Genomic DNA, 16,820 nt, shown 5'->3' with positions numbered 1-16,820 from the left:
AACCGGCCCCCATGTCAGCAGCTCACAACTGCCTGCAGCTATAGCTCCAGGGATCTGACACCTTCTGCCAGGCTCAGCAGGCACTCCCTCCCTCCCTCCCTCCCTTCCCTCCCTCCCTCCCTCCCTCCCTCTCTTTCTCTCTCCCTGTCTTTCTCCCTCCCTCCCTCCCTCTCTCTCTCACACACACACCATGAAAAACAAATGTTTTAAGTGGCTTTAGGGCTCAGCTACAGAATGCTTGTCGAACACTGCGCCCTGGGTTTGGTGGTCTGTACCACCACCACCACCACCACAGAAAAGCACCAATCTTCCCAAATAGCCCAGCTAGCAACAATAGCAACACAATACACTTGCCTCATGACCCTGGGCAAACTGAGCTGTAACTCATTGTTGCTGCCCAGCATGATAAGGGTATCAGACCACACAACAGTAGCCCTGAAAAAGGCCAAACTTCAAAGCACAGCTTCTACCAGATCCTTACTGCTTTTCTGTCACCATAAAGCCAACACACTATAATGGGATGGTTGAGTCCAAGACTATGTATCTATAGTTAACCAAAAAGTCATTAAAGATGTCAAGAGCTCCCCCAGAAAAACCATGTAAGGCTCATCCAGTCACCTGTCAATTTCTAGCCACTTGACAGGGGATGCTGGTCACAACATCACTTGCTTCTCAGACCAAGCATCATTTAACATAAACTTGCAATGGTAGATTTTTTTTAGCTTGACGAAAATCTTGGCTGAGGTTTCCGAACTGTACATCCTGCAGATTTCTAATAATAATACTAATAATCTTCTAATAATCAGGCTTCATCTAAAATATCACATATCATTAGTTCAATTTGTTAGTACAGAAAATCCTAAGTGGCCAACAAGATGTCTCAGCGTGTAGAAGTACTTGACGCCAAGCCTGTCTGTAGCACCCATATAACCTCGCACACCGCACACCACACACACACACACACACACACACACACACACAAATGAATTTAATAAAATTCTAAGTTTCCCATATAATAAAAATTTCAAAGCATTATAATCATTTTGTGAAGTGTTCCTATCCTGTTTTAACCACATCACTTAACCAGTGGTCACTGGCTTCATGGCCTGAGCCCAACAGCACCCCGAGTTTGGATCTAAAAGCCATGAACTCTTGTCTATGTACTTTATTTTCTAAACTTCATATTTTTTTTTAACTGAGACATAGTACTTATCCATTTGTATGAAGTATCAGAAGCTATTCTCTAAAGCAGAATTTCACCTTTGAAGACTTTATAACTCTGTTGAATTCCAGTTAAATAAATCAACTACAAAAAATATTTTAGGGGGGCTGGAGAAATGGCTCAGTAGTCCAAAGTACCCAGGTTCAATTCCCAGCACCCACATGGCACTTCACAACTGTCTGTAACTCCAGTTCTAGGGAGTCTGATGACCTCATACAGACATGCATGCAGGCAAAACACCAATGCACATGAAATAAAAATACTTTAGGAGCAACCAAGTATATCAGATTATGGCCTGGATCTCAAACAGTATTAAAAAAATAGTGTCAATTTTGTTATACTAATGAAATGTTGTGGCTATGCAGTGTTTTCAGAGACTCATATTGAAACATTTAGAGGTAGTTATCTCACTATCTATAGTTACTTTAAAATATTTCAAAATATAGGCCAGCCAGGCAGTGGTGGCGCACGCCTTTAATCCCAGCTCTCAGAAGGAGAGGCAGGTGGATCTCTGTGTGTTCAAGGCCAGCCTGGTCTATATAGGGAGTTATAGGCCAGCCAGAGACTGTCACAAAAATAAAAAATACTCTGTGATGTTTCTCAATAAAGTAGGAATTAAATTTGAAGGGCACTGTCACATGTTTGTTGCAGTAACTGTTGGCAATAATATTCAATACAACATAATATATCAAACAAACTCAATGTACTTTTGGCTAGCTGTTATTTCTTTAAAAATTACACACATACACATACAAAATAATGAAAACTAACCCAACAACAGAAGAATGAATGTCACATTATGTAAAATGCAAACAGGAAGGCATTAGAATGAGACACTTCCAACGGAGCTCTCCAGACCTAGCCTCAGAGCATCTCAGAATAACTATGCAAAGTAACAGATTAACAGGAACCCAGAGATTCCTCCTGCTTGTTAGCTACCTGACTGTCTAGCCATACATACATATTTTACACAAAAGTAACATTACTGAGAATCGATAAAATATATATAAAATCAGAATTCTACAGTACATGAGTAATCTTAGCCAAGAGGTGCTTCTGAACAAATTTTATAAATAGGGGCTGGGAAGATGGTTAAGTGGGTGGATGTCTGCTACACAAGTATAAGGACCTGAGTTCAGCACATATGTATAAAAGCTGTCTGCACCCCCAATGCTGGTGAGACGGGGAAGCACAGACAGGAGAATTTGAGGAGCCTATTGGCCACCAGATTTGCCAATCAATGAGCTGCAGGTTCAGTAAAATACCACATTCCCAAAGTAAAAATTAAAGGAAACCAGAGAAGACATCTGACGTCAACCTCTTGCCTCCATGCAAATGCTCACACTCACTTGCACATATAAAAAGACCACTTCCAACAGGCAGTGGTGGCCCATGCCTTTGACTCTAGCACTTGGTGGTGACAGGCAGGCAGATCTCTGAGTTCAAGGCCAGCATGGTCTGAAGAGGGAGTTCTAAGACTTCCAGTGCTAAACAGAGAAACCCTGTCTCTGGGTGAAAAAAAACAAACAAACAAAAAACACCAAAGGACTGCTTCCGAGTTGTTTCATGTCATCTAAAAGGAGTAAGAAACACAGAGACTATAATGAATGAAGCCCTTCCTCCCTGAAAGCCAAGCATTTCTCGCTTTTTTTTTGGGGGGGGGGAGTGGGGAGGTTCGACACAGGGTTTCTCTATACTGCTTTGGAGCCTGTCCTGGAACTAGCTCTGTAGACCTCTGCCTCCTGAGTGCTGGGATTAAAGGTGTGTGCCACCAACGCCCAGCCCACTTCTCACTTTTACATACATTTCAGTGAACACCAGTGTGGATACAATTTCCTCCTTCATTTGTAATTTTACTTGGGAACAGAATCCCAGAACTAAGAGTAGAGGGTCAAAGATCAGAATGCATCTCCAACCTGCCTTCTACCTGCCTACAGACACCACAGTGGATTCACATATCCAGTCATGCCAACTGCATCTTTGAAATGGCTAAACTTCTATCCCGGCAATTAATCTGGGTTTTGTTTCCTTTGTTTGTTTTAAGGCATGGCCTCACTATATAGTTTTGGCTAGCTTGGAAATCACTATGTAGACCAGGCTGCCAATAAACTCAGATACTAAGTATCTGGGACAACCTGCCTGGTCTACGTAGGGAATTCCAGGATAGTCAGGGCTATGTAAAGAAACATTGTAAGTAAAAATAAATTTTTCCCTCATCAACATTTACTTTTCCATGACTTTTCATATGCCATGTAATCTTCTGGGGCCTTTGTTTGCACATTTCTCAAATAAATAGACTATCAATTTCTCAAGAACTCAGGAAAGTCAAATTAAATATATGGGGACCATTTCTTACACAGAGATGGGCAAGTTTTGAACTTGCTTGGTTTGGCATGGTGAGAGTGCAAGGAGCATTTGTACGTATTGCAAAGGGCGAGCACATTTCAAACTGTAAGCGAAAGTGTCCATAAAAATCACAAATACAGGGCTGGGGAGACGACTCAGCAGTTAAGAACTGGCTGCTCTTCCAGAGGGCCCAGGTTCAATTCTCAACACCCACATGGCAACTCATTACTGTCTATAACTCCAGTTCCAGGAAACCGGACACCCTTACACAGACATACAAACAGACAAAACATCAATGCACATAAAGTAAAAATATATAAAAAATTTTTTAAAGGAATCATAAGTTCCCCTTCTCCTTAATCCAGGAAGCCAACTCTCAAGAAAAGGCATGAAAGCAAAGGCAACAATAAGCAAGAATGTTTATTATCGGGTGGGTTATAAGGACAAAGAACAAACCAGAACCTGCTAGAGCTTCATCAGTTCAGGAAATAAGTTGAGTATGTCACAGAACACCCACACAAGGGACATCTACCATGAATTGGAGGCACTGCATTAGCATTAACTTGGAAAGACAGCCACACTATGGTGGTAGGTAAACAACCATGTGATGAGCATGTTCAAATTCTCTTTTGTTTTTTTGGGGGGGGTTTTTTTTGTTTGTTTGTTTGTTTTTTGTTTTTTAGGGCTTTTAAATTTTATTTAATTTTATGTGTGCTGAGTGTTTTGCATACATGTATATATGTGTACCATGTAACTATGTATGTGACCTGGTGGCCACAGAGGTAGAAGAGGGTGTTGGGTCCCTAGGATTAGAGTTACATGAGTTTTTGAGCCACTGTGTGGCTGGGAATCAAACCTGGGTCCTATGTAAAAGCAACATGTGCCCTCTTACTACTAAGCCCTATCTCCAGTCCCCATTGAAAATTATTTGTTAAAGGAGAGAAAAAAAAAAAAAAAAAAAAAAAAAACGATTTATGCGTTATAAGCACCTGTGTTTCTCAGTATAGTAAAGGTAAGCATACTAGCCCACCATTACTCCAGGGGAGGCAGAAGAGGCCCATCACAATTCTCTATACTATCTGACATTGTTGTCTGCTTTCTGGTTTTTAGAAAGTGCCAAAGATGACAAGGATATCTCTAATTCTAATTTAAGACCCAAACAACTACAATTCTGTTGCAAGGTCCACAGAAAGGCCACTGACCATTAACGAAAAATGTCTAAATTATGGTCCATGTACCTACCACAGGAGTATGTAACATGGCTTGGTAAGGTATAAAATAAAAATACTTGATTCTTTTTTAATATTTTGACACAAAGGAGTAAGGATGAAAAAGAAAAATTTAATATGTCAAACACCTCAGCCTCAAGGACCAGTTCTGCATAAATGAAACATGTTTTATATTATCCAGGCCACTGAGCTGTGCAAAACCGCCCAGCAGGAGGGCGTAGGAAGGCACCCTGACCCTCCCCTGACCCTCCACCCACAGGCTCCTGGAATCATCCTACTGAGATGCAGCAACAGCCAGGAAGAGGACTTGATCCCCACACAACGAGCACTCGGAGAGTGTGCATACTACTGGTCTCAACTCCCAGCCACAAGCAAACAGGAAAGAGCATTTCAGAGCTTGCTAACCACACCTCTAAGGAAAATACTCTGATTTGTTTAAAAAAAAAAAAAAAAAAAAAAAAAAAGATAGATATTTTGAACATACAACACTTACCATTTTAATGAACGTGTGTTGCATTTCTTAAACACGACAGTTACAGACACATTTTAAAACGACTCACTATCAATTCCCCTTGAGGGAGTGAGGGTGAAGAGACACATGGGGACAAAACTGTCAACATTCATGCTCACATGCTCACCTGGTATATGCCTGTCACGGCAGGAAAGACATCAACCCAATCTATCAGTAAGTACCACGGTAACATAGGCTTTTTAACATAACAGTTGCTTTTGGAATTGGCAAATGAAAATTTAATAAAGAAACTTAAACTTCAATCATATAATTTTTAAAAATCCTCAAATCAGAAAAGGGTGCCATCTTTTAAACATACCATGCCTACAATCCTCGTCAGCTTGCCCGTAGTTTTTCTACAAAAAGAAAAGAGACGACACAAGGTGAAATGACATACTTCAAAGGCTACTGTTAAACTGTTAGCACACAGGAGCTCAGCGTTCTCTGAGGAGACCCACAAACGCTGTCAGGCTAGCCCTTACGGGGAGAGCACATCCATGGTCTCTGATGGTTACCTCCTCACACAAGAACCAAACACCCCACTCTCCCACTCTCACAGAGTTCTCGGCCACCATCTCCTGCAACACTTCTTCCCACGCCAATGGCTTGACAGAGGTCCCATTGTCACAGCTGAGTCTACCTCCTTCGGCACCCTCTCCTCACACCTGTCCCCAGAGACACTACCCCTTTCTAAAACCAACCCTCTGTCTCCACGAGGGCTCCACCCACCAGGCACCTACTCTCCCGCACCTTTTGATGGTCTCCTTCCCACTGATTCTTTCCCAAACGAGCATGCTGTTATTTTTCCCAACTTAAAAAAAAAAACCATTCTGACTGAGCCAGGCAGGGTGGTGCACACTGTTAGGCCCAGCACTCACAAGTGGAGCTCTGTGAGTCTGAGACCAGCCTGGTCTACAGAGCAAGTCCAAGACATGCAGAGCTACACACAGAAATCTTGTCTTAGGGCTGGGGGAAGAGGAGGGGGACAGGACTTGTGATTTCTTTCCTCCACTGGCTCCTTTTCTTTGGTGTCTCCTGTGGCAGAACTTTCCAGAATTGGCTCTGCACACTTGTGAACCCTCATCCAAGAGGCAGAAGCAGAAGCAGGAGGATGACAACTTGGAGGCCAGCCTGCTGCACATAGAGAGGCTCGGGTCAGCAGGGCTACACAGTGTCCGAAGGAAGAAAAACATAGAGCGTTCCTTCCCCAACTCTCCCAGGTTCTCTCTAAGTCAGACAGCCCCCACTGATCCAAGGGGGCTACTGTCATCACAGCCACCAGTGACCTCCACTGCATCCAGTATGAGCAACTGTTCCCTGACCTGTACCACTTATTACAGACTCACTGTCACATCTCTAGAGGTAGCCACTGACACCAGTGAATATCTCATTTTCCCCACCTAGCTGCATGGACTACGGCTCTCTCTCCTTATCCCAGCTATCTGTGTATTCCTTCTCCCCAACCTTTCAGCACCATCATCCCAAGCCCTTAGCCCTCTCCCTGATGACCTGCACCAAGCCCTGGGTGCTAACTAGCATTGTACCCCCATAAACTCTTAATCCCTCTCTCCAACACTTTACCCATGCACTTACTCTTCATCTGCAGCTGGACGGCTCGATGACACCTCGAACTCTGAAGGTTCAAAACTAAGCTAACAAGCCTGCTCCCTACATACAACCTCCTCACCGCAGCTGAAGGAAATGCCAGTTTTCTAAGGGCTCAGTCAAAAACACAATGTCAGGGTTCACATGACAGAGCTCCCCATTCCCTACATTCGCAGTGCCGGGAAACCTGCTCCTGTCTTGGACTCCTGCATTGCTCTTAAAAACTAACAGAACTCTGCCACCTCTGTCCCCTCAGCCCTTGATCATTCCAAAGTCCCCAGGAGTTCCCTTGCACACGCTATTATTCCTTGTCGTCGTCGGTCTGCTTTCTTCTCGTTTTTGAGACAGGGTCTCTACACAGCCTAGCTGTCCTGGAACTCTCTGTAGACCAGGCTGACTTCAGACTCATGTCACTCCTCCTGCCACCACCTCCCAAGTGCCGAGACTGAAGGCACACACTGGCGCACCTATCTCTTTTTTAATGGTCTGTGTAAACACCAGTCCAGTTCCTGGTGAACCAAATCCCAGTGCCCTGCTCAGCCACTGCGGCAGCCCCCACCTCACAAAGAGAAAGAGCTCCTTTGAATGACTCAGAAGGCCCCACAAGACCCCACTGACTCTACCCTTTTCCCTCTCCCCCTCACAGACCCTCCCCCAGTCACACTGGCCAGCTGAGCTGCCTCTGCATCAGGGTCCCTTTCCTCCAGATTCCCACAGGGCACACCCTTTTCTCCGTCCTTCTTATCACCTTCTTCTCGTTAGGCTGACCTCACCAACCTGCGGGAACCCATCTCAACAACACAGCTCCCTGGCCCCTGAGCGGTTCCCTTTTCAGCACGCTGTCCCTAGTGTGCAGTCATCTACAGCAGCCATCGGGTCAATCACTCCTCTACTGGACACTAACAGGAAGAAGGGACCTCTCTCTGTCTGTCACACAGCTTGTACTCAATAAATACATACTAAATGGGTGAGTGCCATAGTACAATTTTAAAGTTTAAGATCAGTTATTGCCACTGAGAATATTCAGCAATCACCAGGTACATTTTTATCTGTTCAGGCCCAAATTAGCTGATTTGTACAGGAAGTGGTCAGCATTTGGTTCTACACTGGTAGATAACACTCTCCACTGGTATACTGATGGGGGAATGTCCTTCTGTATGCTGTGAACATATGTTTTTCTTATTAGTTGATGAATAGAGCTGTTTTGGCAAGATGTAGCCAGGCAGGAAATATAGGCTTGGCTACCAGACTAGAAGGCCGAGAAGAGTAAGGCAGAGAGTCGACAGGGAGATGTTACCGTAGCAGTAACATGTGTCACAGATAAGCCACAACCTCATGACAACACATAGTTTAATAGAAATGGGCTAATAATTAAGAGACAGGTAGCCAATAAGAAGCCTGAGCCATCAGCCAAACAGTTTATAATTAATATAAGCCTCTGTGTGTTTATTTGGGATTAAAGGCTGAAGGACAGAAATTGTCTTCAAATGGCACCCAATGTGGGCTGCTGGACCAGGCAGAATCGAAACTCCGCTTTCAACACACCAACAGCATTTACTCACCAGTTGCAAGAATGAGGCAATTCTGTAGAGAAGACTCTCGATCTTGATGCGCTCTATCTCTAATGGACACGGCCCTGCAAGGTCTGCCATGGCGTACTGGCCAAGAGAAAGCAGGGCCTCCGTGCAGTGCTGGAGGGCCATGTCATAGTCCTGCCTCTTCAATGACTCACATGCTTGTTCACATGACTTTTCAGCTCTTCTGTCTTCCATGACTCAGGGACAAAAATCCTAAACATGAGAGAAGGGCGGGTGTGATTTAAAGACTTAGTAAAGAGCTGGAGAGATGGCTCGGCAATTAAAAACACTTGCTGCTCTGGCAGAGGACCCAAATTCAAGACCTCGGTTCAGCTCCTGGGCAACTCACAACTATCTGTAATACCAGTTGCAGAGGATCTGATGGTTCCTTTGGGTACCTACATGCATGTAGTGAACATACAAGTGTATACACATAGGCAAAAAAGTTTATAAATAATAATAAATCTTAAGGGCATTTGTTTAAAACAAGGAATGAAATAGACTTAGTTATACTATAGCCCCATCCCCATCCCCACCAGCTGAATGCCCAGCAGAGCGCCTCCTTCAGCGAGCCTCTGGTCATGGCAGCTGAACAGCAGCTGTGGACAGTGTAAAATCTAACACGTATATTTTATGAACTCTTTCCTAAGCTCCAGGCTGAAACACCCACCATAAGCAGCCAGAATCAAATTCTTTATAAGTGAAACAAATGAATGCCACAAAGGACAAATAAAAAGATTCCATTTTTGTTACCAAGGGAGCAGAAACGTTTCCTAGGTAAACCTTCAAGTGTCAGCCTCTCTTGAGTCTTCTGCAGTTGCAGAAAAATCAAAGCCCATATAAGTAGGATCTTTTCACACCCTTCAAAAAAACGACTAGCCAAAGTTCAAGCTGGGCATTACTTCAACTCAGCCCACATTCCCAAAGAGCCAGGCCCTAGGCTAACAGCCTCACACATAGAGATGGAGCGTGAGGTCACTGCTTTCCAGGATTGCAGGTTAGCAGCAAAGGAGCCAAAGCACAAATTGCCAAAGATCAGACTCATTCCATCTGAGGCCCGAGCTGGCTCAAGAAGTGAGCAAGAGTTCACTCTACACAGGACAGCTTTGCAGGGACAAGAGTTTAGATGAACTAAAGGACTCGGTGGCTAAAGCACTTGCCACCCAACCTGGGGTGACCTGCCAATCTCTGACAACCACGTGGTAGGACCAACCTCCACAAGCTCTCCTATCACCTCTATATATGTACCCACAAAAACAGACCTAATTTTTTAAAGTGTAAAGAGGAAGCATTCAGCTGAACTCTAGAGAGGAAATAACCCACACACTAAACACAAGATGCCCGAAGGGGGAGAAGGAGCTTTGGATCAAATACGGTGAGAAATGAGGGTTCTACTCACCAGTGACAGCACATGAAGGACAAGCTGTAAACAAAGTTGGACCCTATCAGGGACTGGTATGTACATGGCTAGCATGCATGCACATGGCTAGCATGTACAAGGTTCTGAATCTGATTCCCAACACTATGAAGAAGGAAGGAAGTAACCTATCAAGTATCAATCCTAAGAAGAACTGGTTAGCAGAACAGATGACAAACACTGACCACCAGGAGGAGTGCACAGGAGCCGAGAGCCCGTGAGATGGCTCAGTGGAAAACCCTGACAACTGGAGTTGCATCTCAAGAAGCCACATAACAGAGAGAACCAACTCCCAGGAAGTTGTCCTCTGACCTCATATGTGCTCTGTAAGACTATTTATTTAAAAAGTAATCTTTTTAAAAATAGGTTTTTGAAATTAACTAAAACCCAAGCAGCTGGGCATACCTGTGAGGAATTTTTCTTGGCTGGATTATTTGAGATGGGAGACCCACCCTAAATCTGGATCAACTGACATCAGAGGACACACCCTAACCCTGGGCCACACTTTCTGGTGACAGCCTACCTTAAAAAAACACATGGAAGAAGGAGGCGTTGCTTTCTGCCCTCACTCTCACCAGCAAATTCATCTCTCCCGCTGCTGAGGTAATCCTTTGCTGGTGCTAGAACCTACTTCTTCAAGATTCCAACTGAAGACTGGCACCTCACCAGGACTTCCCTGACTCCAGCACCAGACCAGGACTCCTGAGACAGAGTCTCGTGCACTACTGGATGCTTGCCCTTTCCATTGCTGGACTATTTGAACAACATCCTGTAAGTCACTCTAACAAGTCCATATATATTTGTTCATTCTATCAGTTCTGCTCCTTTAGAGAACTCTGACCAATAATACACAAGTTATTAAAAACATGGGGAAAGACAGAGAGGAAAACTGCTAAATATAGTTCAAGAAAGGGACTCAGCCTGTGAAGGTGCTTGCTGGGACAGCCCAACAACTTGTTTGACCCATGTATCCCACAGTTTAAGGAGAGAACCAACTTCCAAAAGCTATCATCGAACCCCCACAAGAGCACCATAGCATATGCTCACACTAATAATACAGATGATACATACATGTAATAAGTAAAATAGACAGCAAAATTCAAACATACTTTTCCAAATTCTATCACTCAGTAAACCAAAACCTGACACAATCTGTAAGAAGTAACTGTAAGAAGTAAGGATCATGGGGCCGGAGAGATGGCTCAGCAGTTAAGAGTATTATTGGCTGTTAGTCCAGCAGACCCAGGTTTAATTCCCAGCACCCACGACAGCTCACAACTGTCTGTAATCAGAGTTCCACGGAATCTGACACCCTCCCACAGACATACATGCAGACAAAACACCAACACACATAAAACAGAAGTAAATTTTTTTAAAAAGACGTGACAGTTACAATACTGCTTTAAGGCCAGCTCCTGCCAACCTCACTTGTTAACTCTCTTAGCCTTTCTTCTGCTCTGTAAAGCTTCCACACTCCCTGTTGGCCTCATGGAGTTTATCTGTCCTACCACCGCCTCAGCTCACAGAAATGCTCTTGGCTTGCATCCCCAGCTCCAATCTTGACAACCTGTCCTCAATAAGCTGTTCTGTAGCTGTCAACTGCAGGGCAGGATGAGAGGCACCAGATGTAGCCGCAGCCTTTTTCCTTCCACACTGTCAGTAATGCAGAAGACACAGCACTGAAGGGCCACGATAAGAAGAATCTAAAGGGCATCATCAGTAACTGTCAGGTGCAAGATCATCCCTAACTTCAATCTGTAATTTGCCTGTGTGCTTTGTGCCTATGTGTATGTATGTAAAGGCATATGAAGGTTAGAGATCAACATCAGGTGTCTTCCTCAACGTCTCTCAAACTTTGAGACATTCACTATGTAATCCTAATGGACCGCTCTGTAGACCAGGTTGGCCTTGAACTCACAGAGATCCATCTGCCTCTGCTATTATTATTATTATTATTATTATTATTATTATTATTATTATTAACAACTTATGGAAGTTTCTCCTGGTGCCCATGGAAGTCAAAAGAGGGTGTCTGATTCCCCAGGTCTGGAGTTACAGTCAGTTTTGAGTCACTATGTATGTTAGGGATGAACCAGGCTCCTCTGGTAGAACAGGAACCACCCTTAACCACTGAGCCATCACTGCAGCCTCTGCCTCTGCCACTTTAGCGGTGGGACTAGAAACATGCACCATAGCCAACCTGGTGCCACACGACTTTAACCCTAGCACCCCAGAGGCAAAATCTAGTGGATCTCTATGAGTCCAAGGCCAGTCTAATCTGTGACAATGTCCAGGACAGCCAAAGTTATATCATGAGACCCCGTCTCAAACAACAAAGATGTAGCCAGGCAGTGGTGGTCCACGCCTTTAATCCCAGGAGGCAGAGGCAGGCAGATCTCTGAGTTCGAGGCCGGCCTGGTCTACTGAGTGAGTTCCAGGACAGCCAGTGCTGCACAGAGAAAGCCTGTCTAGAAAAACTGAAAGGGAAAAAGCAAAAGCAAAGACATGCGTCACTACATCCAGTTTCCACTTTAAGATAGGGTCTCTCACTGAATCTGGAGTTTATCATTTGGATAGGCTGGCTGGCCAACACCTCCATGGCTTTGTTTCTGCTTACAACAATGGATAACGAGTACACACTGCCACACTTGGCTTTCACTCAGATCCTCCTGCTGGTGAGACAGGCACTTTATCGGCTGAGCTTCTCCCCAGTTCAATGGAATTTTTAACTAAAAACAAAACATGGTTTTAAATGTTTACACTTAACATGTTGAATGTTAACACTTTTTTTCCTTTTTTTTTTTTTTTTTTTCAAGACAAGGTTTCTCTGTGTAGCTCTGGCTGTCCTGAAATTTGGTTTATAGACCAGGCTGGCCTTAAACTCACAAAGATCCCCCTGCCTCTGCCTCCCACCACCACCACTTCTTTTTTTATAAATTAAATTAAATCTTCTAACATAAAAAAATAAGGACTGTGGTGTGGTTAAGAGCACTGATTGGTCTTCCAGAGGACCTGGGTTCAAATCCCAGCATCCACATGCAGTTCACAATTGTCTATTCAAATCCAAGATCTGACACTCTCACACAGACGGACCTGCAGGCAAACCACCAATGCACATAAAATGAAAGTAAATAAATAAAAAAGGGAGGCACAGGCATGTGGATTGTCCCAAGACAATCACTAACTTATAGTGTGCATCAGAAATATGTGGGACTGGCTAGAGAGCTGCCCTGTGTACAGCAGTCTATTAAACAGCATCCCAGCCTCCTCCTACTAGACACCAGCCGCACATCTCTAGACTTATAATAATAAAAAATGTCTCTAGACACTCACAAATATCTTCCTTAGGAACAAAATCCATCTCAGTCAAAAGCTGATAGATACATAGACAGATAACAGGAAAGGAAAGGTATGGCAGATCCAGATACTAGGGAGACTGAGGCAAAAAAGATGCCAAGTTCAGAGCCTGCCTGGGCTAAGAAGCAAGTTCAAGGACAACCTAGGCAACTTAGTAAGACCCTGTCCCAAAATAAAGTAACTAAAAGTGGCCATCAAGACAGCTAAGATGTGCAGGTGCTTGAAGTCCAGGCTGAATTGGATCCTTGGGACCCACATGGGGGAAGGAGGAGTCATCTGCAAGTTGTCTTCTAACCTAATAAATGTAATTTAAAAGTGTTTTTACCCAGAGCCACACAGAGAAACACTGTCTAGAGAAAAAGTATTTTCACCTTTTCTTTTGAATTATGTGTACCCATGAGTGCAGGTACCTGGGGAGGCCAGAGCTGTTGGATGCCAGAGACCAGAGTTACAGGAGATAGGGAGACACCCAATGAGGGTTATGGGACTTGAACTTGGGTCTTCTGGTAGAACAGGAAAATGCTCTTATCCACTTAAACATTTCCCCAGCCCTGGTTTCTGGGTTTCTGAGACACAGTCTGGCTTACAACTTAAGGCCATCTCTCCAGCCCTTACCTTTTTTTAAGATTTATTTTATTTTTTGTTTCTGTGCATGATTTTAAAAACAGTTTTCAGTAACAAGAGGGCTGGGCTCATCCTCAGGGTAAGGTGTTTGCCATACCAGTAACAAAGACCTGTAATAAACTCCCAGAATCACAGGAAAGAAAACAGACAAATCACAGATCCCAATTATCGAATACTCCCAGAAAGCTCAGAGCCCACACCTAGACAAATACTATAGACAGAAGTAGCAATAAAGGAAAAACTAATGTTGTTCAAACCGAAAGCAGTCCTCCTCAGGAATGACACAACTCAATGGTGCAGAACACAAACCAAGTCACAGGGAGCACATCAGCCTGCCACTCTCTATAGGAGCAAGTGACTTAACCCAAGTCCCTTGATTTATCTATCACCTGGAAATGGATAATAAAACCACTAATACCTCCCTCTAATGGTTACTCTGTGAAGTGCTTAAAATGATACCCAGCAGTGGCAATTTCCCTAAACTTGCAAATTTTCCACTTATATAAAATTGAAATCAATTAATACTCAGAACTGTCTGGCTGGAAAGATGGTTCAGAGGTTAAGAGCACCCAGGTTCAGTACCCAGCACCCATATGGCAGTTTATAACCTTCCATAACTCTACTTCCAATTACATACTTACAGGCAAAACACTCATTGTGGTAGTTTAAAAGTAACTGGCCCCCATAATCTCACAGAGAGTGCCACTATTAGGTGTGACTTGGTTGGAGTGGGTATAGCCTTTTTGGAGGAAGTGTGTCACTATAGGGGCGAGATTGAGATTTCCTATGCTCAAGATACTGCCCAGTATCTGAGTCTACTTCCTGTTGCATTCTGATCAAGAAGACAGTATCATGTCTGTGTGCATGGCACCATGCTCTCTACGATGATAGTGGACTGAACCTCCAAAACTGTGAGCCACCATCTCAATTAAACATTTTCCTTTATAAGAGTTGCTGTGGTCATGATGTCTCCTCACAGGAATAGAAACCCTAACTAAGACACTCATACACTAAAATAAATAAATCTTTAAAAAGAAATGCAGATTTCCAGCACTTGGGAGGCAGAGGTGAGTGGATTTCTATGAGTTCAAGGCCAGCCTGATCCACACAGAGTTCCAGGCCAGCCAGAGTAAAAGCAAGACCCTGTCTTGAAAAGACAAAGAAAAACCCAAAATTATAAAACAAATTCGGTACTATTATTAAAGAAACTGAGTATCATTCTGTGTGACTTCACCTACTTGACAAAGGAATTATTTTCATCCCAAAAAAGCAGGTAACGTATACAGAAGTAAGGCCGCCACTGCCTCCTCATTGTATTCACATGCACAAACCCACTTATGGGCACATACATACACAAACTATTAAAAATACAGTAAGAACAGAGAAATCCTGTCTTGCAAAAAAGAAAAATACAATACAGTACAATAACAAGAACTAAGCATGGTACTGCAGGCCTTCCATCCAAGTAGTCAGGAAGCAGATATAGGTGGATTTCTGTGAGATCGAGGCCAGTTCCAGGACAACCAAGGTTACAAAACAAAGAGACCTTGTCACAAAAAGACCAAAATAACAATAATACAATAAGAAAATACTCAGTATCTATCACAGAAATGAAAATTAAAGCTATGATTAGATTATCAAACACATAAGAGTAAGATGAGAATAAAGGGTTGGGAGGGGAGTTAGAGACACAACCTGGCAGTTAAGAGCTCTTCCAAAGGACCCAAGTTTGGTTCCTAGACTGCACATATCAACCCTTGTGTCTGGCACATGCCTATGACCTCAGAGGAGGGTCTCTGGAGCTTGCAGCTTCCAGTCCAGTCAGGAAAACACAAGCACCAGGCTCAGGACAGATTTGCCTGTAAAGAACAGACAGTGACAGCACATCTCCCCTTCTTCTGGCCTCCACACAGAGATAAACCTGCAAACAGACACTGACATACAGCTATCAACAGCATCCGTTCTTCTATCTGGATACCCCCAGACAATGAGAACCCTATTTACACAAAAACCTATAAAAAAGCACTTACAGCCATTCTATTCAGAATTGCTAGAAATGAAATGCATCTTTCCGTAAACAAACTGTAGCACTCCCACCGTGGAAAACTACTCAGCAGTGAAAAAGAACAGCTTACAACAACTTAGTGAGACCAGCAGCTCAGTGGGTAAAGATACTTGCCATCAAACTTGAAGACACCAGTTAGATCCCCAGAGTCTACATGGTGCATACAAGAGTCAAACAAACGTATGCAAGCATGCACACATGCACATAAGAGCATACACGCATACACACACACACACACACACTCTCTCTCTCTCTCTAAATAAACGTATTAATAATAAAAATCAGAAAGCAGCCATAAAGCTTTCATCTTGTATGGTTGCAATGACAAGCCATGGGAAACAACTATAAAATGACAGCATGAATGAGCCTAAGCCTGAAGGATGGCACTGTCCCTTTTTGTTATTTTAATACAGTTTTTGTTGTTGTTGTTGTTGCTGCTGCTGCTGTTGTTTTATACTGTGTGTTCAAGGGAGGATGTGAATGCAGGTGCCTATGAGATCAGAGGTATCAGATCTTATGGGAGCTGAAGTTATAGGTGGTTGTGAGTTACCTGATGTGGGTGCTAGGAATTGAACCCATGTCCTCTGTAAGAGCACCAAGTGCTCTTAACCACTGAGCCATCTCTCAAGGCCTGACACTGTTCTTAAAACTGACTGCATACTTGATGGGAGATGTCATTCTGCAAATATGTTTCTCATACTGGTTAATGAATAAAGCACTGTTGGCCAATAGGAAAGGAAGATAGGAGGGACTAGGAGACAAGGAGGATTCGAGGAAGTAGTGAGGAGGAGTCAGCATGTAGAGACTGGAGAGAACAGAGGTCCGGGCCCACTCTCCGGTAAGATGAGACCACATGGAAATACTTAG

The 16,820-nt window shown here is 43.6% G+C and overlaps 1 protein-coding gene across 1 annotated transcript in view; it reads right to left on the bottom strand.

Moving 5' to 3' along the window:
* Positions 1-16,820, bottom strand: part of Helz (helicase with zinc finger) — a 124,633-nt gene that overhangs the window by 93,936 nt on the left and 13,877 nt on the right. The window contains exons 4-5 of the mRNA XM_051179515.1: positions 8,476-8,703; positions 5,628-5,664 (exon numbers count right to left, since the gene is read on the bottom strand). Coding sequence (XP_051035472.1) covers positions 5,628-5,664; positions 8,476-8,685 — 247 coding nt within the window. The 5' untranslated portion in view covers positions 8,686-8,703. The remainder of the gene's footprint in view (positions 1-5,627; positions 5,665-8,475; positions 8,704-16,820) is intronic.

Source organism: Phodopus roborovskii, unplaced genomic scaffold (assembly GCF_943737965.1).
Source record: "Phodopus roborovskii unplaced genomic scaffold, PHOROB, whole genome shotgun sequence".
Classification (NCBI taxonomy): Eukaryota; Metazoa; Chordata; class Mammalia; order Rodentia; family Cricetidae; genus Phodopus; species Phodopus roborovskii.
Note: the sequence above shows the minus strand (reverse complement) of the source record. Positions and strands in the feature narration are given on the sequence as shown.